We start from the raw sequence: 24,282 nt of genomic DNA, 5'->3' as shown, positions 1-24,282 counted from the left end.
TGTGATATTTCAGTGGTGTGGTTGGGTAGAGGAACTCAGTTACAGAAGGAACTCCATCCAGAAGGACGGACAGACATGGGCGCACGCACCATCCACTCGCACACACCTCTGACTTGTCCTCACCTGCAAGCACTATTGAAGCTTTCTAGGGTGTTGAGCAAGAGCTGGCCTTGTCGCTGAGGAACTCTGCTAAGATTTCTGTTTGCTGAGTGACTCTGAGACACTGAGAATAGATCATCCTGCTAAAGGAGGGAAGTATTAAAAATCTTGTGTTCATTGTCAGAAACAAAAAAGCTTTCTACTCTGGTGCCAGCAGCAGGAGGAACAACAGATTTCCCTTCACTCACTCACTTCACAGAGCTGGCTTTTACTATTGTGCTTTCCCCATTGAGAGCAGAGTTAGAGAGCTTCTGTGTTGTTCCTAGGGAAGACATGGTTACAGAACTACTGGCTGTGCAATGCCCCATCTTTACAATCATGGTTTGGTCTAACCCAAGTTTTAAACAGCTCAGCTGTTGGAGCTTCAAGCCTTTCTGGGAAAATTTGATATCTTTTTTTTTAATTTCATTTCTTCCAGTTACTCTCCAGACAACACCTAACAGTTCCTCTCCTTGCTCAGCACTGAAATCTTGGAAGTTCTCTACTTTGGCTCAGATTTTTAAGCAAGTATCCATGTGCTAGCTCTTGTTCCCACGCAGCATCCTACTGAGTCCAGCCAGAACTGCAGCAGCAGAACTAATCATTTGCTCAAATTTGGGAACTACTTGGAACTCCAAATCTGCTTTTAAAGCTCAACCTGTTGTGTGGTCTTCTCCAAATTCTACCAGAGGAGGACACAGTGACACATCGATGCCTAGCAGTTCAGAACTCCTCCTTCTTCATTTAATGCTGAGACATCTTCAAACAGGTACAATCATATCCCCTTTTCTCCTATTAACTGTATCCTCCCTATCTGCCTGATTTCCTTCCTGTAAAGCTCCTTATTGCGAACAGGACACCAAGCACTGTCTGCATGCAAACAGACTGACCAGCATCTGCCTGCGTGGCAGAAATCAGCCCTGCTTTCTCCAGGCAGGCAAGACAGACAGCTGATACCGCAGAACTTAGACCTAAAGACAGTTCAGCAAGCATCTGGAGCTCTGGTGCTCCTGCGCAAGACGTTCTTGCCACTACAGACATGGAATCTAAACCTACCTGGCCCTGAGCCTGCAGCAAGAAGGCTCAGCTCTTGCCTTTTCACTAGCCAGCTGTAATGGAAGCTCTCCTCAGAGATGGGTAGGTCCCAGCAACACATCATAGTAACTGCATATTCCAGGAACAGGAAAGGATTTGCAGTTCAAAGAGTGGCTAACAATTCCCTTGCTAAGGCATTACAGTGCATATGTGGTGGCCCTCTTGGTGTAAAGGCATAGAAAGAGATGTTGATTCCAAAACCAAAAGATTGACCAAGGCAGCCTACAAAGTGGGGTCCTGAAGAAAGGGAAGTTCAAATGATCTTGGAATACTGGACATGTAAAGAGAGCAATGTGCTTAAGTGGCATCCCACAAATCTTCATTGATTTAGAAAGACAACATTCACCAGCATCCATCTTCAGCTACTTCAAAGATGAAGACTGGTACCATCTCAAGGCATGAGGAGCAAAAGGAACACCGGAGAATCTAACAGCCACAGGGTAAGGGGACAGAACATACAAACAACATCCACACAGTGTGCTACAAGGATCACTGCTGTACTCCTTAGTCCTACCAACAAGCAACAGCAACTTTTGACTTACTGCACGCCTCTTTCTACTCAGTGGTGGACAAAGGTCAGAACATCGCTTCAGCATTGCCTCCAGCAGCTTCTGCAGCTCCTCATATGGGACTGGAGGGGAGCTCAGATGGTCCTTCCTGAACAAGCAGAGAGAGAGACAGCATGCACATTCTCTGTTGGGGACACTCCTCCCAGTAAGGCAACACCAGCAGAAATAACGGCTCTTCTGACAGCAATGTGCCATTGCCACTTCTCTCCAGCACAGCATACTAAGGTCACAACATCTGAACAGTGCCTTCACCCACATGTGCACCCAAACACACTTGTCACTGTGTCAGCTGTCCACTCCTACTACCATCGGGAAGCATTGACTGTACAGAGTCCCATGCTTGCTCTTATCCATCCAGACGGGGCACAGACAAAGCCACCACAGCCGCAGTACAAGCCAAATACAGCAACTTGCTGCCTACCACATCTTCATCGCCCTGGCAGCCTTTTGAGGTGGGTGGGAAGCAAGCTCTGCCATGCACACGCTTGTCTCAGCCTGAAGTCCCACTGCAGAGCACGCCCACCCACACACCACAGGGGAGCCGCAGAGACCAACATGGTATTAACAGATCTGTTTGAAGAAAAGCTTGCAGATACTTTCCTGCCTACCTCAGGAAAGCTGCCACAGCTCTCACAGCTTCCATTACCACCTCCAGCACTGGGCAGTTATTCACTGTCTCCATCAAAACACCAATGGCTTCCATACATACACCTCGGTTTGTGAATAGTTTGATTTCTACTGGTTGCCTGCAAAGGGGAAACAGAGTAAGCAAGGAGAATATTGTTAGAGTTAAGTAACTGTAGGTAGTAAAAGTTTTGTGACACCTGTATATGTCTTCCAAGAAATTTGCCTGGGACCTATCAGTTTATTTCATGTCTTTGGCCTTTGAGGAACTGCTTGAAAATTAGCCAAAACTACTGACAGTGTAAGAACTGTTGGAAAGTATGTGTAAAGTGAAGTCCACTTCACCAAATGGACAGCTGAGCCATGTGGTTCTGGCCATGCTTTTCAGTATTCAGAGCCAGCTGCATTCAAGGGTGCAGTTTCAATCTTGAGCCAGTGGAGGATTTGCTACAAAGAGTGAACTTCAGCAGGTCTGGAGCCCTACTATGATGAAAAAACGCCACAGCCTGGATAACTGCGTGACTGCACCGGCAACCATTGACATGAAAAGCACAAGAAAAACAGGCTTAGCAAAATGCAGTGATCTCTCTGACTAGGATTTTATGGTGAAGCCATCTGCTCTGGCATTTGCAGGTTCATCTAGCACATCATATTTTTGATTAAGCAAGCAAACACCAGTGTGGCCTGTTGAGGCTGTCTTGTCATTCTTCAGAGAACAAAACCTTCATGCAAGGTGGCTGTGTATTTAAGGGGTTATTTATAAGAAATTTTCCTTGGGTCTCTATCATATTTGGAAGAGACATGGAATAAATCCTGCACAAAATGAAACTGGAGCACAAGTCTTATGAGGAGCAGCTGAGGGAACCGAGGTTGTTTAGTCTGGAGAGGAGAAGGCTGAGGGGAAACCTCATTGCTGTCTACAACTGCCTGAAAGGAGGTTGTAGTGAAGAGAATGCTGGTCTCTTCTCCCAAATAACAAGCAATAGTATGAGAGGAAATGGCCTTGCACTGGGGGAGGTTTAGATTGGATACTAGAAAAAAATTCTTTAGGAAAAGAGTGGTAAAGCCCTGGCACAGGCTGCCCAGGGAAGTGGTGGAGTCACTATCACTGAAAATGTTCATAAAAAGAGTAGAGGTGGCACGTAAGGACTCGGTTTAGCAGGCACGGTAGCGCTGGGCTGACGGTTGGAACGGATGATCTTAGAGGTCTTTTCCAGCCTCAATGATTCTATGACTGGACGATGCTGCGAGAATAGCTTCTCTCACAGTCCTCCAGCATTTCTAATGCCAGATGCTACCAGAAGGACAGGGACTTTCACAAACTTAAAATCATCAGGAAAATAAACACAATCCAACCATGTTGACAATTGATCATGAACATTTTGGTTGTCTGATTATCTCATGGCCCAAGGTGCACTGAGGAACATTCAGCACAAGAGCATGGAGGGATGACAAGCCATTAATCCCGTTACTCAACAGAGCTGTTTAAAAGACACATTGTGCTCATTTGCCTCCTGGCAAGTCAGGTACAGTCGGGAAGGCAGGGGAAGACAGGCAGCTCCACGTGGATGAGAGGCACTAACAGCCTGCCAGGGGCCCTCTTTGAAGTAAAGCAAGAAAAGTGGCACAGCATAACAGAAATCAGACTTAGGAGCCAAAAGTATCCCATTATCCGGTTTTCACAGATGTGCCTGACTAAAAGCAAGCCAGAAGCACATGCTCTCATGCACAAATGGGAGAGGAAAGTGAGCTTCAGTAGAAATTGTCCTAATAGCCCAGCTATAGGACAAAAGGTGAACAGAGGCAGTACCACTCTTTTTAGGTATTCAGTGGGATGAAACTCAGCTTAGCAGTCACCTCGTGTTCTGCTATTAGAAAAAGCTGTGAGGAGGTCAAGACAAGGAAAAAGCTTGTGGAACTCGGGCATCAAGATCAACCTCTGGCCCAAGCCATAAGTGATATGCTCAACTTCTAAGTTGTTTCTACTTATACTGTAATTCCATTAATCCTCTGTATTTCCTTCCTTTAATCGCTGACCTTCTGAAGTAAAACACATAATGGAAAAAAAAAAAAGTCTTCACTGACTCATGCAGGGAGGAAGGGATGGAGGAGTATTGCTGACTCATCCAAGAGGCACAAACCCACTTGCAATATGGTGCACTACGTCTTCAGGGCCTGGGAGAAAAATGTGAAGGATGGCACTCATATCTTTCTGCAGCCTCTTGACTTTGGGCCCCAAATTGTGCCTGCTGCTATGGTTGTGCTGGCAGAGATACGGGACATTCCAGGGAGAGTGACCCACCTCTTCTGACCTACTGCCAAGGCGAGCAGTACATCCTGTTTGGACACCACCAGAGTGTGGGGAGCACTTGCACAAGAGAATCCAGCTGCAAGGGAAAACCAAGAGGAGAGGTTCCAGGATGTGACCTCTTCCCTCACTATGAGATAGTTTTAAATAAAACATCATTTCTAAGGCAAAGCTCAGAGAAACAGAATGGGTGTGATAGAAAAAGAGAGTAATTGCACAGAGCGTTCTCTTTGTTTTACAAGCATAAACGCCGTAATTAGTGTTTCCCACATCCTGGTTTCTCTTTTTGACAGCTCCCACACTGGCATCATCACACTGTTCTAGTACTGCTGCTTTTCCTTCTCTTTTTACACTGCTACTTGCTACAAAGCTGATTATGACACTTCCAAAACTCAGCTCAAGGGCTCTCTTGGGGGAACTAAGTGGCAAAAACAAGACTCTGTCACTAGCATGACAGGATGGGAACAAGATCATAGAGGCAAGAACAGGAAGCACAGAAGAAAAACAAGCCAGGCTATGTTATTTCTTAGAAGAAAACAAGATGGAAAAAATGACAGAAGACATTAATATTTCAGCCTAGAATTTTTTTTTTCTGTTTGAATTTAGCTCAGGTGATGATAAAAGACTAGAAGTCATGAAATTGCATGCTCTGTTTTGTCACAGAGGTGCACTTAGGGGAGCTGGCCTGCTCACATAGACCTGGATCTCCCTAGCCTTCCTTCCTCTTGAAAGGAGATTTCACTTCCCAGATTGGCAAGGAAGCAGGAAGAGGCAGATACACTGATGGATGCATGCACAAAGAAAACAAGCTAGGAGGTTTGGAAACAACCATCAGACCCTTCTTTACAAGATTAACGGAGATGCATTTGTTCTGCAACATCTTTCAAACACAAAGGCTATTGAGGTATAGATCACACAATCATAGAATCATAAGACACTTGGTCTTCGACAAAAACCTCAAAACCAGACCACAGCCTCCATTTTGGGGCACCAAACTCTGCCTGTTCAAGCCTGACTGGGGCACTCCCTTACCGTTTCAGTATTTCCGCGAAGAGCAGGAGCCCTTTTTTCTGCAACTCCACATTGTGCAGCCTCAGGACATCTCGGAGACTCCTCATCAGAGATTCAATGCCTGCACATGATCAAGAGAAGTCACAGAGAGGGCTTTTAACATCCCAAATCCCAGGATGGAACCAATATCAATTTTTAAACGGAAGGAAGATTTGAACAATTATCCTTCTGAGCCTCTGAAAGAAAAAAAACTGTCCAAAACTGCTGAGTGTTCACTCAGCAACCTCACAACAGGCCCCAGCCTCCACTGCTGGAGGCAAAAGTCCAGAGGAATAGAAGGAATTTAGCCTTTCTTACTAAATCCACTCTTGGTATGTCCACAGAAATACCTAATAGTAATTTAGGTAGTGTCAGTCATAATAACTCATTATTAAAATGAATGTGTGCTCATTGGGAACTCATTAGGACAACGAGACCATAAATTAAGCTATGCTGGACACCACAAACATGTCTGATAGGTACTTGTTTTCAGTCTTTTATCCATCCTGACTGGAAATTGTGATTGTGCGTAAAGTATTGAAATTCAGCTAGAGGCACAACAAATGCCCACGGTATCACTGCAGTCACTCTGTCAGAGAGGTTGATGACTCACCATAGACTGTGTGACACTTAGAGAAGAAAAGCCGCTCCTCGGTGAGGAGGAGCAGGCAGCAGTACACTGACCAGATGAGAATTTCACTGTTGGATGAGAGACACTCAAACAGGAATTCTGCAAATACACACACAAATAAATAAGGTCACCCTGGTAAAAGGCAGTCTGCTCCCAGCATGACACAGCTGCTCCTAGAACACAGCAGGGGAAGGATGAGGAAACATAGCAACAGCCACAGGGAGAAGAGTTGTGTTATGAAATGGCAGAAATGGAGAACGGAGTGGATGCTTGGGGGTAAGCTAGTCTTCAAAACAAGGTGACTGGAGAGCAGAGTCCCATAGGCAGGCAGCTTCCCAGCACAAAGTCAGCAGGCAGGAGCAGAATTGTGGTTCTAGCCTTTGGCACAAATGAAAAACCACGCAGCAAGCTTTACCACACATGCACTGATCTTTTTTCTCTGAACTTTTACATTTCCCAAAGAATTTGTAAAATGAAAGCATTTCCGTCTTTTGGGATTGCAGAGAAATAATGAATCTCCCACAGCCAGCTTCTAAAGCCAAATTGTAGACCAAACTCTGTGCAAATATACAATATTTAGTGGGATACGATGGAATCCCAACCTGTTTAGGCTTTGTATCTAGGCTGCAAGAGGGACCTTGGCCTCAAGGACTTGTTCACATTCTTGCTATGGAAACTACTCTCTGCCTGTACACAGCTGCTTCTATACTTCTATACTTGCAGTTGAAAACTTATTCTCCCCTCCTATTCCTAAAATCACATAGGCCATTTTTACTGGTACAAAATGGTCACCACACAGATTCTGCCATCAGTGGATTTCATAGAGCCAGACTGACTGCTAAAACAAACAGACAATAAATGCTTTAATCCTGGAAGATGAACAATAAGATGTCACTGCTCTTCTTCACCTGGGACATCCGCATGGATAAAAGCAGGAGAGTATCTGCTTGGAGAGTGAGCCAGCACTGCAGCCATGCAGTCAGAACTTGCTGCCTGCAACATCTCATCTCTGGTCAACAAAAGCTATTGAGAAACAGAAGTCAAAAGGAGAGAGGAAGTTAACCATACAGATATGAGTAGGAAGCAGTTTCCTCTACATTTTTAAATTAAAAACAAAAATTAAGACCTTTCTTTTGGCATGTATTTCACAGATTCAACTTCCTAAAGCAACTGGACAAAATACAGTTGAAAAAAGAAAAACCAAAAAAAAACCCTCAAAATGAGAACCACAACAGAGATGATCATAAGTAAGAATAGCTCTGCTCCCATGCTTAGCCATGCTGGCACTACAAGCACTATATCAGACCTCAAGGGTGAGTAAAATCAGCTGAGGCCAGGAGGAAAATTTCCCCCTTCAGGATGCAGGAATGAACAATGAGGGGCTCTGCAGGGGTGTTCCCATCTCCTCCTGCAGCCTCTGTTGCTGGTTTTGCCAAGAGCAGGCTCAAGTGCCTCAGACAGACTCAATAAAGGCCAGCAAACTCTTTCCATCTACCAACAATTCACTACTGCTTCAGCCATCACCTTTTTGAGAACAAGTGGCAGTGGATTTTCCCCTTCTAAAAAGTCTGGGGTTTTGGACTCCTCCTCTGTATTTGAATTATTCATAAGAATGGATACAAAATGGTCAGATTTCAGCAGCTCCTTCAGCAGACCTGCAAAAGGGGGAGCAAGAGTGAGCTTAGCAAGGATTGCATTAATGCAGTATTTACAGCCTAAATCTTGCTGCCAACTTCCTCTCCTTTCCCACACTCCTAACAAAGGCTCTCACCCCCAGTTTAGAGAGCTGCTTCTCACTGTGCCCCCAGAAACTGTCATGAGCCCCACGTCTTGTGATCCCTTGTTGCTGATGCTTTTTGCTGGGTCTGATCTTCTCCGTGTTCCTTCTCGGAGATGTGCACGTGCACTGGTAAATGATCTCAGGAGCACTCTGTGCTCCAGTACTCTCCCTTTAAACTGTTTCTTGGGAGAGCTCTTGACCTGCATTTTTTTCCAAGCTACCATCAGCAATCTAACAATAATTAGACATGTTCCCTGGAAAACTTCCTAAAGAACTGGCATTTATCTTCCACTTCTACTTTCACAGTCTTTTACTGACACAGCTGTTTAGCTAAAGGATACACACACACACAAAAAATGCCCTCAATAAAAAACTACAGAGCACTGCAACAGGAACTAATGCAAATCATCAGAATGTGCCAGTACAAATTCAAAAGGGGTATCACCTGGGCAATAGAATTCAACTTTCAAAGGAATCATTATCCATTTCCAGTAGCCGAGCAGATGATCTGAGGAGTAATCCAATTCCTACTTACCTCGTACAAGAAAAAGGAATTCCCTGAATAGTCCACAAACCAGCAGTATCAGAAAGGCTGAAATTGCACTCCCCAACAACAGCTAATAAATGCAGATGGAAGCATAAATGCAAGAAAGTGCCATTTCTACATCAGCTTTCTAAGCTAAATAAAATGAAGCCCCACACCAGAATATGGGATTTGTTAGACTCCATCTCGCTGCTCAACGAAATCCACTTGTCTGTGCATAATGTTTGCATTTGGGCGCTTTGAAGGATGGCCTGTTCCTAGGATGATAACATCACACTGAGACAAATCACGGCCAAGTGCAAGTTCCGAAGAGACTGAAGATTAGTGAGGGCTTGGCAAACACGGGGATTGAGGGACAACGGAGGGCTGGGAGACCTCAGCAGCAGGTCTGGGTGATTTTATTGCTATGGAGTAACAGAAGGATTGACAGCTTCAGAAAAGCAGCAAGAAGATCCTCTAGAGAACAACCCACATGACAGCATCTAAACAAGCCAAGGATTTCTTCCTAATTCTAAGCCCTCCCTTGCACCCTGCAGTTTCCCTCAGCAATGCCTTACCCAAACAATTAATCTGCAGCTCCTTTGCTTGTGCACGTCCCAAAGTATTCAAGAAGGGACCACACAGCCTTTCTTCAAAGTGTGCTGAGAGCCTTTCTGTGCCAACAGAAGAGGAGTACAGCTTGCCATACAAGTAGCAGACAGCAGCCTTTATTCCTTCATTTGGGTACATCAAGCCCATCAGCAGATGATCCACTAAATTACCTAGTGTGAGAAACAGAAACAGCAAACATTCACACCAATGAACCGACCTTTTAAAAGCACCAACCTATTTCCCTTGAAAACTCACAGAGGACAGGCTGACTCGGGGACGCAGATTAATGAATGCCACGACTAGGTGACGTTCTCATCACCTCTGAGCAGAGGTGCAGTAATAAATGGCTAGAGGAGCTCACTGTCCACCACACGAAGGTCCATCTTTCCAGGTACCTCCATGAACAGCTCAGCTTGCTCACCAGACCCCCAGGGGTTGGACCAAGGAAAGAAAAACTAAATGTATGTTGCTTGTGATGCAGACCCACAAACCCCAGTTCACAGAGGCTTGTTTTGCCAGGCTGGCTACGAGCACGATGACAAGCCTCCACTGAAGGTACTGATCTGCAACCCAGGAGGCCTGGACGGCACTGTGACTTCTGGACAGCCTTCTTGTGTGACCTTCATGAATTCACATAGGGGATAGGGAAGTGCATAAGTATGCATACTAGGGCTGTGACTATTACCCTTCAGTGGGGCACGACATGTTACTCACTGTGCTCTGCCACCAGGACATCAGGAAAGCCTGGGATGGCATCTGCCAGCTTGCCCAAGAGAGTGAATGTGGGCAGACTGCCTCTCATGGTAGTCATTTTGCAGAGCTGTAGAGAAGACAGAAAAAGAAAAACGTTACACTGGTGAGAATACAGTCTAAAGGCAGAAATGCAAACAAAACAGCAAGATCCCTGTGATGCATAATGCTCCAGAACAGGACCTTTTCCTAAGCTGGGTCCTACTCGCTACTTAAGATAAACCACAGGAAAACCCCAAACACACCACCAAGTTTCCAAAATGTCTTTTAATAAATCCAAGAAATCTCTTGCTTTTTGCTCCTTTTCCTCACTCTCCAGTCTAGCTCTCACATGAGCGGACCAACCACCCAAAATTCTCCCCACTTTCACTACTTCCCAATTTTTTGCTCCCCATGGGACCACCACAAACTTAGGAATGAAGAAAGCAAGAACCCAGGGTACAGGTTGGGAAAGCTCCTCATATCACTGAAATAGGAAGGAAGGAAGGGAGGAAGGGAGGGAGGGAGGGAGGGGGGAAGGGAGGAAGGGAGGGAGGGAGGAAGGGAGGAAGGAAGGGAGGAAGGAAGGGAGGGAGGAAGGGAGGAAGGGAGGGAGGAAGGGAGGGAGGAAGGGAGGGAGGAAGGGAGGGAGGAAGGGAGGGAGGAAGGGAGGGAGGAAGGGAGGGAGGAAGGGAGGGAGGAAGGGAGGGAGGAAGGGAGGGAGGAAGGGAGGGAGGAAGGGAGGGAGGAAGGGAGGGAGGAAGGGAGGGAGGAAGGGAGGGAGGAAGGGAGGGAGGAAGGGAGGGAGGAAGGGAGGGAGGAAGGGAGGGAGGAAGGGAGGGAGGAAGGGAGGGAGGAAGGGAGGGAGGAAGGGAGGGAGGAAGGGAGGGAGGAAGGGAGGGAGGAAGGGAGGGAGGAAGGGAGGGAGGAAGGGAGGGAGGAAGGGAGGGAGGAAGGGAGGGAGGAAGGGAGGGAGGAAGGGAGGGAGGAAGGGAGGGAGGAAGGGAGGGAGGAAGGGAGGGAGGAAGGGAGGGAGGAAGGGAGGGAGGAAGGGAGGGAGGAAGGGAGGGAGGAAGGGAGGGAGGAAGGAAGGGAGGAAGGAAGGGAGGAAGGAAGGGAGGAAGGAAGGGAGGAAGGGAGGAAGGGAGGAAGGGAGGAAGGAAGGAAGGAAGGAAGGAAGGAAGGAAGGAAGGAAGGAAGGAAGGAAGGAAGGAAGGAAGGAAGGAAGGAAGGAAGGAAAAGAAGAATCTGAGGAAGCCACACAGCTTCACGAGAATATCACGAAGCCACATGGCTGCAAAGCATCATGGGCACAACAGGAAAACTCCAGGGTAGATTCCAACATTGCCAAAATCACAGCAGGGAAGGTGGCACCAGGACACCCCAACTGCAGCAGAGACTAAATCCCAGCACAGTAGCTGCAGTCTTGCTGAGCCACTCTTTCCCATCTCCTCAGCCTCTGAAGGACTGAAAGGAAAGGCAGGGAATTCATCTTCACTGACCTCTTTCTGGCTTTCATCCAAAATGCAGCGTAAGTACTCTTCTGACTTCAGCTCCACTACAAGCCGCACCAGAACTAGACAGATGAAACAGGATCAGTAATTCACACCCAAGAGCACTCACAATCCATCTACCACAAGGCTTTAGCAGACCAGTGAGCAAAAAGCTTAGAAATTAAATGAGCGTGGAAGCGCTAGGAGAGCAGGGAGGGGAGCATCAGCATTCCCAGCACTATTGTTTCTGAGACTTGAGACCCAGCTCTCTGCAGCAACATTACAGCAGTCCTGTTCCAGCCGCACCACAAACCATGCAAGGAAATGAACTGCAAGCAACAAACTGAGCATCAGGGCACTAAGTAAATGTAAGGAACCGGGAAAGGAAGGAAACAAAAGCCCTAGTTTAAAAGCATAAAAATTTCAGGTAACTGAATGGAGCAGATTCTGTATCGTATGAAAATTGGCCTTTAAAAACATATCTTCCCAGCGAAGATATCAGAACTGAATCCTTAGATGCAGACTGAGAGCTGCTCCTCCAGGTGCTGCTGTCCCAGAGGTAGCAGTGTAGCTTGTCAGCCATTCCTCCCCACTGCAGTTATCCCACAGATCTTGCCAGAAGGCAAGGCCCCCATCACCTTTGTGGCACTGTTCACCTCCTCAACCCCAAGTAAAGGCTGTTATTCTTGGTTCACTGCAACTATAAGTAAATTCTATCTGCTCTGTCCTAAAAAAAGATTAAACAAGAAACTATGTTTACCCAGCACTGGCTACACTGCTCCTGGGGTTTTCCCTAACCAAATCACAAAGGAGTTGCCTGATGCTCAACATAAGCATAAATCCCCCATGGCAGAGGGGTTGGAACTAGATGATCTTTAAGGTCCCTTCCAACCCAAACTATTTTATGATTCTATGCTGGCAGGCTGCCCTTGCCTCCATACATATAGCCGTGTGCTGGTTTCAGGAAGCAAAGTCCCTCTTCTGATATTTTTAGAATGTGGGCACCTGAATGTTCAGCAGATAAAGCCTTGACAATAGCTCCTTTATGGAGACAATGCAGAACATTGTTCTATGGGATTTGGTAAGGCTGTCTTGGATGTATCTTGCTCTCATGGCATGACTCCTCTGAGAAACACCCTCTTGATTTGTATTCTGGAAAAACATCATTAAAAAGGAAGAAGACTTTTGTTTCACCATCTCTTGTTATATCTAAGGGCAATACTGGAAGTTTACCTGGGAGACTCACTTTAGATAAGAAGATACACAGCAAAGGAGTATCTTGAGATGGGTGATATTTAGGTGGTTTAGCAGCCCCTTCTTGCCCTGAACTCTCAGAATCTCTAAAAGCTTTCAAGTTAAGTAACGCTATATTAAAATTTCTGCGTTTGAGAGCATCCATCTCGTAACAGACTGGTAACATGACAGAAAGACTTCTCGCCTTTTCAACACCATTTTAAGCTAGCACCTGAAAAATGAAGCCTCTCTGAAAGAAGCTGGTCACATCTTCTTTCATCTTTCACAGCTGGACAGGAGGAAATCATTGCATTGCTAATATCACCAGACTCAGCAGCCACACTCAAGGTTAACTGGACTGCAGATTCCTTTGTCAGCCCTGCAGGCACTTCCTTCAGGTTTCAAATGAAAGGCTGCTCACAAAGAGATATCTGCAGCCTGTAAAGCTAAATCTCTGAGGAGAAATCAGTGGATCTCAAAGCTCACTGAAGTCAACAGGAAGATTTCCATTTGCTTTGAGACTTCAGTCAGGCTTTGTTTACCACTGTTACCAGCCTGATGCTAAATTCATGGCATATATGGAGAGAAATGCTAAATACTTGAACCTGTTTGCATTCCTCCACTCCTAAATAGTGAGGCGGCTGTCTCATCACTGTTGCATTGATAGAAAATAGATGCTCTTCCCAATTCAAGCTACGTAGAAGCTGAGCATCTCACTACAGTTATCAGACAAGACAGATTCCCCCTTCGCAAGCTGTCAGTAACTGAGAAACAACATCTGCCTCTCACCTTCAACAACCAGGTCCAGGGCACTGCCGTCTTCCACTGTATGCAACAGCCCTAAAAGACAAACCACCATCAGTCACGGAACTCATTCCTACTTGTGATCACCAGTGTTTCAACGCTTTCTCATAAAAACAGCTGTAACTTTTTTTTAAAACTGTTCTGTTTTCCCCACTTCATTTGAGACCAGCCTGCTTTGTCAGAGGGAGGTGGACACTCAGAGAGTATCGCAAAAGGCATCTCCATAAGCAGGACACAGGGAGATGATGGCATTCGGTTCTCCTGCAAATTTTTTATGCACTTTGTAGTTGAAGTCAATGGCTCCACCTATACATGTAAATATGTAACTGCTACCATCACTGCATCTCACTGCATGACTCCAGTATTACACACCTGAATTACAACACCCAAGAATGACAGAAACTAGAGCCCAGTTAACTCTCCTATCTACCATTCATACCAGTTACCGCGAACCGTCCCTCCGCAGTACTGAAAATCCCAAGGCTAAATTTAAACACCAGGTTTAAAAACATATGGAAGCTATCACAATATTAAGTTGAACCTGACGGCATCACTTCACAAGTCATTTGCACAACTAGAGCGTAAGCTTGGATATATGAAAATAAGCCACTGTCTCTACTAAAGAACAATAGAAGAGAAAAATCTTACCTCCCATCTCCTTCCAAATTCAGGTATCTACCACAGCAGGCATCTGGTTCAGGCCCCCACTTCTGCCGCACCAAACTACTTGTTTCAACACACCTGATCAAACCACCTCCCCTCTGGAGACCCCATGACCTCTCAGAAATTTGACCAAGTAAAGCAAAGTTATGACACTGCAGGTGAAGAAATCACTTCCTTCCTGCCTCATCTGCCAAATCCTCAGTAAATTCTTTACACTTTGGAAAAGATTTGCATACAGCATTAGTGAACATTGCAATTTTAGCAGCATGAAATTCAGGGTCTCCTGAAATTCATCATCTCCTCATACATAACACTCCACGCTGCACCTCTGCTCTCTTAACCCTCTTTCTTCTGCCTATGCTTACCCCAATAGTCTCTCTCCAAAAACGAACTTTCCTGAATTCACCATTAATTCTTCCTCCACAGCATTGCTCAAACCTTGGGAGGTCCCTCTTACAATTTGGCTTCAAGTGATTCTTGGTTCATTCAAGCTCTATCCAAAATGTACACATTGTTATTTGGACCCTCAAATGTAGACTGGGATTCTAGCCACCCTAGAAGTCACACCAAGCACAGTAAATTCCCAAAGCAGTCTCTAAACGACCCAATTAAAGAGAGAGAGAATTATTATTTCAAAACAGGCAAAAGCATTGAAATGCAAGCACAGCTCTCCTGTCTTCTGGGGTATTTCATGTCAGAGTTGTAGAGTGGAAAACTGAACTGGCCATAAGCTCCACTCCCTCCACATCTGTATAGGACGGCGCACAGACAGCAATCAATACAAATTTGTGCAATGAAGAGAACTAAACCTGCACACAGTTCTAACAAAGCTGCTCCCCAAATATGCATAACAGTTTATGCTGGGAAATCAACTGGGAAAACACTGTTTGAATTATTCAGCGTGACAAGACAGGGGAAGGGGCTTGTAAGCCACCTTCCCCCCCAAAGAACAAGAATTATCTGTGATGTGCAAATGAGATCACAGAATTAAAGGAATCCAGTCTATTTGCTCTTTGAAGGCACTTGCATTCATGCCCTCCACCTTTCCCTTTCTGCCTGTTCCTTTATCATTTCTTCTCCATGAAGTTTTTAGACAACATCTCCTTTCCCACAGCACTCCTACAGAAACAAACCAGTAAAAGAAGCTGAAGATCGCAGATAGGATTACAGGAAAGGCACTTTCTGACATCCTACCAAACATTGTATTCTGCTGTGATGCTGCCCCATCAGAAAGCAAGCCAGCATTACAGTACTATGACTACAAATTTAAAGTGATGGTGTGAAAAAAAACACTAAGCAGATCTGTATTTTGCATATTTGATAGTAAATCCAGCAACACCCCTTTAAGCTTGTACTTCCATTTCTCTATGAAATGCTACAGTACACCAAGATAAGAAAGCACTAAGGCATGAGACGAGAAAGGAGGGTATTCAGGGAAGAATCATAAAGTATGGAAAAGACCTTCAAGATCATCAAGTCGAACCATCAACCCACCACCACCGTGCATACTAAACCATGTCCCAAAGTGCCATGTCTACACGCTTTTTGAACACCTACAAGGAGACTCTACCACTTCTCTGGGCAGCCTGTGCCAATGCTTCACCACTCTTTCAGAAAAGAAATTTTTCCTAGTATCCAATCTAAACCTCCTCTCGTGCAACTTGAGGCCATTTCCTCTCATCCTATCACTTGCTATTGGGAGAAGAGACCAACACCCACCTCACTACAACCTCCCTTCAGGTAGTTGTAGACAGTGATAAGGCCTCAGCCTCCTTTCCTCCAGTTCCATGGCAGGGGGTTTGGAACTATATGATCGGTGAGGTCCCTACCAAACCATTCTATGATTCTATGGTATATCAAGATACTTTGAAAAACTGCAAACACTCTATGAACATGCCAATCCTGCTCCTTGGAGAATAAGGACGTTAATTAACCTATTCTAAATCAAATAACAGTCAGTTTTCCACAGGGACACACCTAATATAGAGTGGAGGAAGTATAGAATTAGGTACCTCGAGATCCTTCTGCCATTTTTTTTCCTTCAAATGTGGAGAAGCTTCACTTAGAATCACAGAACGTCCTGAGTTGGAAGGGACCCAAAAGGATCATAGAACCGTTTGATTGGAAAAGACCTCTGAGACTGAGTCCAATCATACCTGTCCTCTACTAAACCACATTCCTGAGCACCTCATCAACCCGTCTTTTAAATACCTCGAAGGATGGGGACTCCACCACCTCACTCCACTAGTAACTGAGAACTCTTTTGGTGAAGAAATTTCTCCTAATGCCTAGTCTGAACCTCCCCTGGTGCAGCTTGAGGCCATTGAAGGCCATCGAGACCAACCTCTGCCCCTGCAGAGGACAACCCCAACATTCACACCATGTGTCCCAGCGGGTTAGGGTCACTCACTGCCTTTTCCCTGGGACACAGCAGAGCTCTTACCAAGGAGGGTTCCTATCAAATGCCAGCAACCCCTCTCATCCGATGCCAGCCCCTGGACCACGTGCATCGCCTGTGAGGCCAGGGTGTCGCGGAGATGGGTGAGCACATGCCTCTTGCGCACCAGCTACAGATCAGAGACAACAACCCATCAGCCTGTGAAAAACACTTATTCACTGGTAAAATATTTGAAAAGGATAAAGTCTTTGAAGCAAAGACAGTAATATTTTTATTTTACGATTCAGCACCGAATTGGACGCCCTCCTAAAATAAAGGTCATAACTTACAAAAGCAGTGGTTATATAGACTAGTTTTAGACAAAGAAGCATGTAAATCCTCAAAGAATGTTCATTTTTAGGTTATCCACCATGTCTGGAGGCTCCCTCCAGGTTATCTCCTGATCCAAAACAGCTGCATCTTACATGACAACTAAGTGTATTAATAAATCCTTGAGGCCCTAAGACAGGTTACCTCTTAACCTAAACCAGCTACATCTTACAAGACAGATTTATATGACGAGGTAATTAAATATAAACCAGCTGCAGCTAAACTTATCAATTCACCCTCACAAGCCTCCCACCCCCTGCCAGCCCCCGGCCCCATTCACTCCCAGCAGGGCCCTGGAGATGCTCGCCCCGGGGATGCAGGGACCGGAGAAGGGGTCGGAAGCGGCTGCCCACCGAGGCGCCGCTGTCGCCCAGGGTGTGCAGGGTGCAGGGCAGGCAGAGCGGCGGCCACACCGGCACCAGGCCCCGCTGCCCGTGCTGCGCGCACAGCCCCGCCATCGCCGCGCAGCCCGCCCGGTGGCGGCCGTCAGGGAGCGGGGCCGAGAGCAGCCCTGCGCGGGGATGGGGGAAACTGGGAAGATTGGGGAAATTGTAGAGACGGGGAAGGCTGGGGAGGCTGGGAAGATTGGGGAGGCTGGGGAAGCTGGAGAGACTGGGAAGGCTGAGGAAACTAGGGAGCCTGAGGAGACTGGGGAGGCTGAGGAGACTAGGAAGACAGGAGAAGCTGGGGAGGCTGAGGAGACTCGGGAGACTGGGAAGTGGAGAGGCTGAGGAAGCTAGATGGGCTGAGGAGACTGGGGATGCTGAGAAGACCAGGGAGGCAGGAGAAACTGGGGAGGCTGAGAAAGTCGGGGATGTTGAGAAGGCTGCAGAAATGGAAGGCTGAGGAGCCTGGGGAGACAGGGGAAACAGGAGGACAAGGAGACTGGGGAGTGGAGAGGCTGAGGAAGCTAGGGAGATTGAGGAGACTGGGGAGAATAAGGACAGTGGGGAGGCTGAGGAAATGAGAGGCTGAGGAGATTTTGGAGACTGGGGATTCTGAGGAGAGCGGAGAGGCTTGGGAGATAGGGAGGCTGGGGAGACTTTGGAGACTGGGGAGTCTAAGGATTGAGGAGAGCAGAGAGGCTTAGGAGACAGTGAGACTGAGGGCGCTGAGGTCAGTTGCGAGGCTGAGGTGCCTGGGAACGCCGAGGAGATTTGTCCCCGCCCCCTCCCCATAGCCTCTCCCATTGGCGCCTCGCGCGAGGCGGCTTCACTTCCGGCGGCGGCGGCGCGGCGCGCGCGCGCGCAGCAGCGCTTCCGCTTCCTTCTCCTTCGGCGCGCTCGGGCCGAGAGAGCAGCGACCGGGCCGCCCCGCCCAGGCCGCAGCCATGGTGAGCGGCACGTGGGGACGGGGCAGCCGGGAGGGAGGCGCGGGCAGGCGCCAGGGGCCGCTTCTGCGAAGAGCAGGGAGGTGTTAGCGCCGCTTGTGGCTTGGTTGGCAGCGCCCTTGCTGTTAACGTTTAGGAGCTACTTGTAATTAGCAGAAATTAACCATACCAGTGGCATCCCAGTAGTTAAAGGGGGCTGCGGGAAAGCTGGGGAGCGGCCCTTTATCAGCGAGTGCAGGAATAGTACCGGGATAATGCTTTTAAGCTGAAAGACGGGACATTTAGATGAGATACTAGGAAGAAATTCTTTCCTGTGAGGGTGGTGAGGCACTGGCACAGGTTGCCCAGGGAAGTTGTGGCTGCCCCATCCCTGGAGGTGTCCAAGGCCAGGTTGGATGGGGCCTTGGGCAGCCTAGTCTAGTCGGGGGTGTCCCTGCCCATGGCATGGGGGTTGGAACTGGATGGGCTTTAAGGTCCCTCCCAACCAAAACCAATCTATGATTCTATGTGTGTTCTTCTCGGGACTTCTTTAAAGTCTGAGCTTGCTAATTTGCTGCTAGGTGGAGCTTGCTTCTTGTACACTGGAACACTTTATTTTATGTAGTATCTGTGGGAGGAAATACCTGAATACTGTCCTGTAAGTTCATTGCTGCACATTTGTAGGATATAAATTGGCTGTCTGTGTGAGCAGAAATATTGTCTGCATTGAGTATGAGAAGAATCACCTTTTTATAAATAAAATGCAGTAGGAATTTTAGTGTACGTCCAGAGACACTGAGAATGCTGAGATGACAGTAGTCAATATATGTGGTAGACATGCTGTTGTTCAGAACAAAACCCCCATTGCTCCTGTTGTAATATTCTTGACATTTTTCTTTGCCTAGACTGAGGCAGAAGTGAATCCCAAAGCTTACCCTCTGGCTGATGCACAGCTTACCAAAACACTGCTGGATCTTGTGCAACAATCTTGCAACTATAAGCAACTACGCAAGGGAGCCAATGAAGGTGAGACCAGTCTGTTGCGAAGTGTGCAGCATAGCAAGGATCTTGTGAGAAGCTGTGGCTAGAGATTGTCTTTTCCCTCTAGCAGTGGGCCACTGATGTTACATGCATCTCAATATTGCAGGTGTGCCTCTCTTCCTTCTACCTCCTGGCGTGCCTAAGCAATATTCAGGGACAGAACTAAGCTGTAATCTTTTCAACGTTTATATACAGTTCTGGTAGACGCCTGGACTGTGTTCCTGGTGCCTGTCCTGCGATCATGCATACTTTAGTGGTGTCCAGCTGGGATTACGAGGCACCCAGCCAGTTTAGAATCATTAAAAGGTTTGGGTTGGAGGGGATCTCTGGAGGTCTCCAGAGCAACATGCTCGGAGAGTATCTTTCCACACAATTTGATCTGGTTACTTGGGGCTTTCCCTAGTTAAACTTAAAAAAAAAAAACCAACCAAAACCAAACAAACAAAACCCCAGTCCTAACGAATAGAAACTCCAGTCTCTCAGGATCCATGATACATGGCTTAAACCTCTCTCACAAGGTGAGGGGAATATAAACTTGCAGCATGTTCCCAGACTCCCTGTGGCAACAGTCTCAGTCTGAAACTTACCTTTTTTCCCATGTGCTCATGAGCACAGCCTGGCTTCGTCTTCTCTGCAATCCCCTTGAAGCAGTGGAAGACAGCAGCTGCATCCCCTGACTCCCATTTCTCTCTGGCCTTTTCCTATTTCTAAAGAAATCCAGCTTCCTCAGCCTCTTCTCAGCTGTGGTGCTCCTCAGCTATGGGTTGGCCTCGCTCCCTTGCCAAATCGGCTGTGTTTGAGGGCAGCACCGGGCACGGCATCCCAGGTGCATCCCTGTGGATAACCCCTTCTCTAGCCCTATAGCTTCCATTTTCCTTTGGCTACCACCACATCTTCTTGCTCACACTAATTTCAGCATCTCCTCATGTTGTTTTTCATGACGTGTGCTTTCCAGAAGGACCTAGACTTACTCTCCAGTTTCCTTTACAGCCACCAAAACACTGAACCGAGGGATAGCGGAGTTCATTGTGATGGCAGCAGACGCAGAGCCCTTGGAGATCATCCTGCACCTCCCTCTTCTCTGTGAGGACAAGAACGTCCCTTATGTATTTGTGCGCTCCAAGCAAGCTCTGGGCCGGGCGTGTGGTGTTTCCCGGCCTGTCATCGCCTGCTCCATCACCATTAAGGAGGGATCACAGCTAAAGCCTCAGATCCAGTCTGTTCAGCAAGCTATAGAAAGACTGTTGGTCTAAATGCCCCTGAGTTTAAGTGTGAGTGGAACAGGAAAGTTGAGGTCAGAGGGAATTAATGTCTAGCTTCAGTTGAGATTATAATTTTTATATCAGTGTTTCATTTCAAAGCACCACACTTTTTGTTTAATAATGGCTTCATTCCTGGTGTTTCTGCCTCTGCTTCCCCCTCTTTTTTATTCCACTCCAATGCATTCATTCTCATGGTATTACTTCTGGAAAAGTGATTGTACAACTGTATTTCCTATTTGATGTTGAAAAGAAAGACAAAAACATCGCCCCTTTTTTTTTTCCATGTTTGCCTGCTCAGGGGTTTTTTAACCCACCCAGGAGCTTCCTCTGCATTGCAGTATTTCTGCTAAGGTTCAGCTTCTAACAGGCGTGATTAACTCTGTGTTTCTGAACGGTTTGGTCTGCTGAGGGTAAGGCAGGTCGGTTTCCTGCGCAGCGCGTTTGTGCGCAGGGCTGGAGTTCTTGCTGTAAGTAATGGAAAGTGTATAAAAGGCAGTAGCAGCAGGGGACAGAGCCAGGTTCAGTGCACACAGCACAACCTTTTTTCTTCTCAAAACCAGACGAGATTTCTGTGAGAGCTGTATGGGGAGCAGAAATCTTGCGGCAGTGCACAAGGGGAAATCTCTTATCTCACTTATTTTTAAGTATTGACTTTTTAAGAAAAATAAAATTGCTGACAAAGCTGAATCTCATTGTCGTTCCCTCAGGGAAGCATTTGCAACAACTAACTGGAGTGTTCCTACTTGTAAAACTAATCTCTGAGATCGCCTTAAGGCTACTGCAGTGTGGTAGTTTATACTCCTGTTTTCTTTGTGTGGACTGTTCTCAATGAGCTTGGTCTTCCTAGGGTATTTAAGTACAAAACCCACAGTATAGAGCAGCCTGCTGTTGCTGACAAGTACCCTACAGCTTCTAGGGAAGCTGCTGTAGTCACCTGACTAAAAGATAAACCCTTAAAGTTACAGCCAAGGCAAAAGAAAGCACAATATTTTTCAGCTAAAACAACTTGTTTCTCAAGAAGAGAATGCTAGGTAATTCCAGTGTTCTGGAAGAGCATGAAGCACCACCGAGTTTCTGGATTAGTGGTGGTTTTATGGAGCTAGCTTTAGCTAAATGCATATTGTGTAATAAATTCACTTACTGCTTTGAGCAGATGAGTCTAAACCTCTGTGTGGGAATGAGTCATATCAAATCTGTCTTCTATTGCAGGATGCCAAAGCAAAGCTAACATGGAAAGACCAATAGCTGCAACAGCAGAAGGGAAAATAAACGTTCCGTAACATTTCCACAGAGGCACTAACTTCATACCTTCAGTAACTCCCAGGCAGACAAAATCAGGCCACGAAAGACTGAAGACTGATGTCTGTGGTTTTGTAAATGGCTGGTAACTAATACCCTTGCTGAGGTGAGCTAAAGATTTAGTGAGTCTTTTCATTCGTATGAGGTTTAGAAATGCTGTTCCTTTCCACCAATGCTGACCACGGAGCCAGTGGTGTTTAAAGCTGCAGCGTTGCCCTATTGTACCATGCCGAGACAGTTGTTGTAAGGCAAAGCACATAAGGAGCAGAAATAAAGGATGATTGAGCAAGCAAAACTGTCTTGATTTTTCTGCTCTGAAGCCTCCTGTAACCATCCCTGCCGAACTTCTGCTTAATGCAGTGACCTGCTGTGGAAAAAAAAATCAACCAAACCAGGAGGATGTAATAACCTATAAAAATCATGCTACAGTGGTGCAAAGCCTGGAACAGTGAGCCTGGGGGTTAGCAAACCAGGAGAGAAGTTAACATGGGTGTTAGGGGAGTGAAAATTCACCGAATAAAGATAGGAAAGCCTCACTATTTTATTGCGTTTAAGTCTTGCTAAGACAAGCATTTACAGTAACTTCTCTGCTGAAGGGCAAAAATAAATTGATTGCTTAGCCAAATCTTTATTAACAGACTGTGTAGCTCGACATGGAACTGCTGGAGCGTGTCCAGAGACGGTCAGCAAGGTTGGTAAAGGGACGGGAGCACAAGTCTGGAGCAGCTGATGGAACTGAGACTGCTTAGTCTGGAGGATGCTGAGGGGAGGCCTTATTGCTTTCTACAACTGCCTAAAAGGAGGTTGTAGCAAGGTGGGTGCTGGTCCCTTCTCCCAAGTGATAGGTGATAGAATGAGAAGGAACGGCCTCAAGTTGCACCGGGGTAGGTTCAGATTGGACATTAGGAAAAATTTATTCACTGAAAGGGTTATCAGGCACCGGAACAGGCTGCCTGATATCAGGCAGTTGTAGACAGTGATAAGGGGTGGAGATGATGGGTGCCCCCGTCACTTGACCCCAAACAATAATCATAGAACAATTTGGGTTGGAAGGGACCTTAAAGATCATCCAGTCCCAACCCCCCTGCCACAGGCAGGGACACCTCCCACTAGATGAGGCTGCTCAAGGTCCCATCCAACCTGGCCTTGAACACCTCCAGGAATGGGGAATCCACATCTTCCGTGGGCAACCTGTGCCAGTGCCTCACCACTCTCATCGTGAAGAAATTCCTCCTTACATCTGGTCTAAATCTGCCCCTCTCCAGTTTATACCCATTGCCCCTCGTCCTGTCGCTACAAGCCTTTGTAAACGGTCCCTCCGCAGCTTTCTTGTAGTCCCTTTAGGTACTGGAATGTTAGTATGAGATCTCCTCGGAGCCTTCTCCAGGTTGAACAACCTCAACCCTCTCAGCCTGTCCTCATATAGGAGATGCTCCAGCCCTTAGATTGTCCTTGTAGCCCTCCTCTGGACCTGTTCCAACAGCTCCATGTCCTTCTTCTGTTAAGGATTCCAGAACTGGACACAATACTCCAGATGAGGTCTCAAAAGAGAGGAATCTTAGAGGTCTTTTCCAACCTTAATGATGCTCTCATTCAACACTGCAGAGCCTAATGTGGACCACCTGCTCTTTGGAGGGGAGCTGTGGAGGTGGAGTGGAGCAGTGTGGTGGCACAGCCAGGGTGGTGGTCACAGTGCCCAGAGAGCATTCACAGCTGGCTCTGAGGCGCGTGTCACACTACAGCACAGAAATGACACTTATATAAGACCTAATTGTTCAATCAGTTGCCCAACAGTTTAAATGTGTGCCAAACACGGGAGTCCCTCAAAACACCACGCAGGCTAAAACGGATACTTCATGCATCCTATCTTTGTGTCCCAAAGGAACTTATCGTTAAACTAAACAATTGGAACTGTTTTCTTGAGCAAGGGTAATGATTACAGGGTTTAATCATCATGCACTGCAAGCCAAGTGTGGCATGCCAAGCGTGGAAGGTTAAAAACTAAAACATAGCCCTGGCTGCAGCCTTCACAAGTGTGATTAAAGAAAAATAAGTCGTGGAAGTAACAAGAGATATTCTCTACAACTTGCTATTTATTATTTTTAAAGCACAGATTTCAGTAGTGAAGCCTGCACAATAATCTGACTCACAACTTGCTAGAGGTGGAAAAACTCTATGCCATCAGCAATTTAACTGGGGTAAGTGCTTGCAGCCTTCCAGGGAACAGGACTCAATTTTTTTCCTTTTTTAAACCAGCATTTCCTATTACCATTTGAAATGAAGACCTGGCTGTGCAGCATGTGAAGTGCAGGCTTTTTGCCCAAAGGAGTGGCTACTGCTTCCCAGCAAGGA

General features: G+C 46.6%; 2 protein-coding genes across 3 annotated transcripts in view; one reads left to right on the top strand and one right to left on the bottom strand.

Moving 5' to 3' along the window:
- MEI1 (meiotic double-stranded break formation protein 1) overlaps window positions 1-18,346 on the bottom strand; it is a 43,600-nt gene extending 25,254 nt beyond the window's left edge. The window contains exons 1-13 of one of the 2 annotated variants that reach the window (XM_054064274.1): window positions 17,373-18,346; window positions 16,696-16,819; window positions 13,575-13,625; window positions 11,562-11,635; window positions 10,045-10,150; window positions 9,297-9,500; window positions 7,940-8,070; window positions 7,324-7,438; window positions 6,398-6,514; window positions 5,767-5,866; window positions 2,411-2,548; window positions 1,776-1,890; window positions 124-242 (exon numbers count right to left, since the gene is read on the bottom strand). In XM_054064274.1, the coding sequence (XP_053920249.1) occupies window positions 124-242; window positions 1,776-1,890; window positions 2,411-2,548; window positions 5,767-5,866; window positions 6,398-6,514; window positions 7,324-7,438; window positions 7,940-8,070; window positions 9,297-9,500; window positions 10,045-10,150; window positions 11,562-11,635; window positions 13,575-13,625; window positions 16,696-16,819; window positions 17,373-18,209 (2,231 nt within the window). In that variant the 5' untranslated portion in view covers window positions 18,210-18,346. Of the gene's footprint in view, window positions 1-123; window positions 243-1,775; window positions 1,891-2,410; window positions 2,549-5,766; window positions 5,867-6,397; window positions 6,515-7,323; window positions 7,439-7,939; window positions 8,071-9,296; window positions 9,501-10,044; window positions 10,151-11,561; window positions 11,636-13,574; window positions 13,626-16,695; window positions 17,196-17,372 lie in introns of those variants that run through there. The other variant, XM_054064277.1, reaches the window with a different exon arrangement.
- SNU13 (small nuclear ribonucleoprotein 13) lies at window positions 18,219-21,318 on the top strand. Its single transcript, XM_054064302.1, has 3 exons — window positions 18,219-18,352; window positions 19,234-19,354; window positions 20,360-21,318. Exons 1-3 carry the CDS (start codon window positions 18,350-18,352, stop codon window positions 20,620-20,622), a joined length of 387 nt encoding a protein of 128 aa, XP_053920277.1. The 5' UTR covers window positions 18,219-18,349; the 3' UTR covers window positions 20,623-21,318.
- The last annotated feature ends 2,964 nt before the right edge of the window (window positions 21,319-24,282 follow it).

Source organism: Cuculus canorus, chromosome 1 (assembly GCF_017976375.1).
Source record: "Cuculus canorus isolate bCucCan1 chromosome 1, bCucCan1.pri, whole genome shotgun sequence".
Lineage (NCBI taxonomy): Eukaryota > Metazoa > Chordata > Aves > Cuculiformes > Cuculidae > Cuculus > Cuculus canorus.
The sequence above is the reverse complement of the archived record's forward strand: the minus strand, read 5'-3'. Positions and strand labels throughout refer to the sequence as shown.

Bases quoted from the DNA above. Each gene is read 5' to 3' on its own strand.
- SNU13 (XM_054064302.1), top strand. The intron at 19,355-20,359 runs GTGAGACCAGTC...TTTCCTTTACAG, and splicing joins ACGCAAGGGAGCCAATGAAG to CCACCAAAACACTGAACCGA.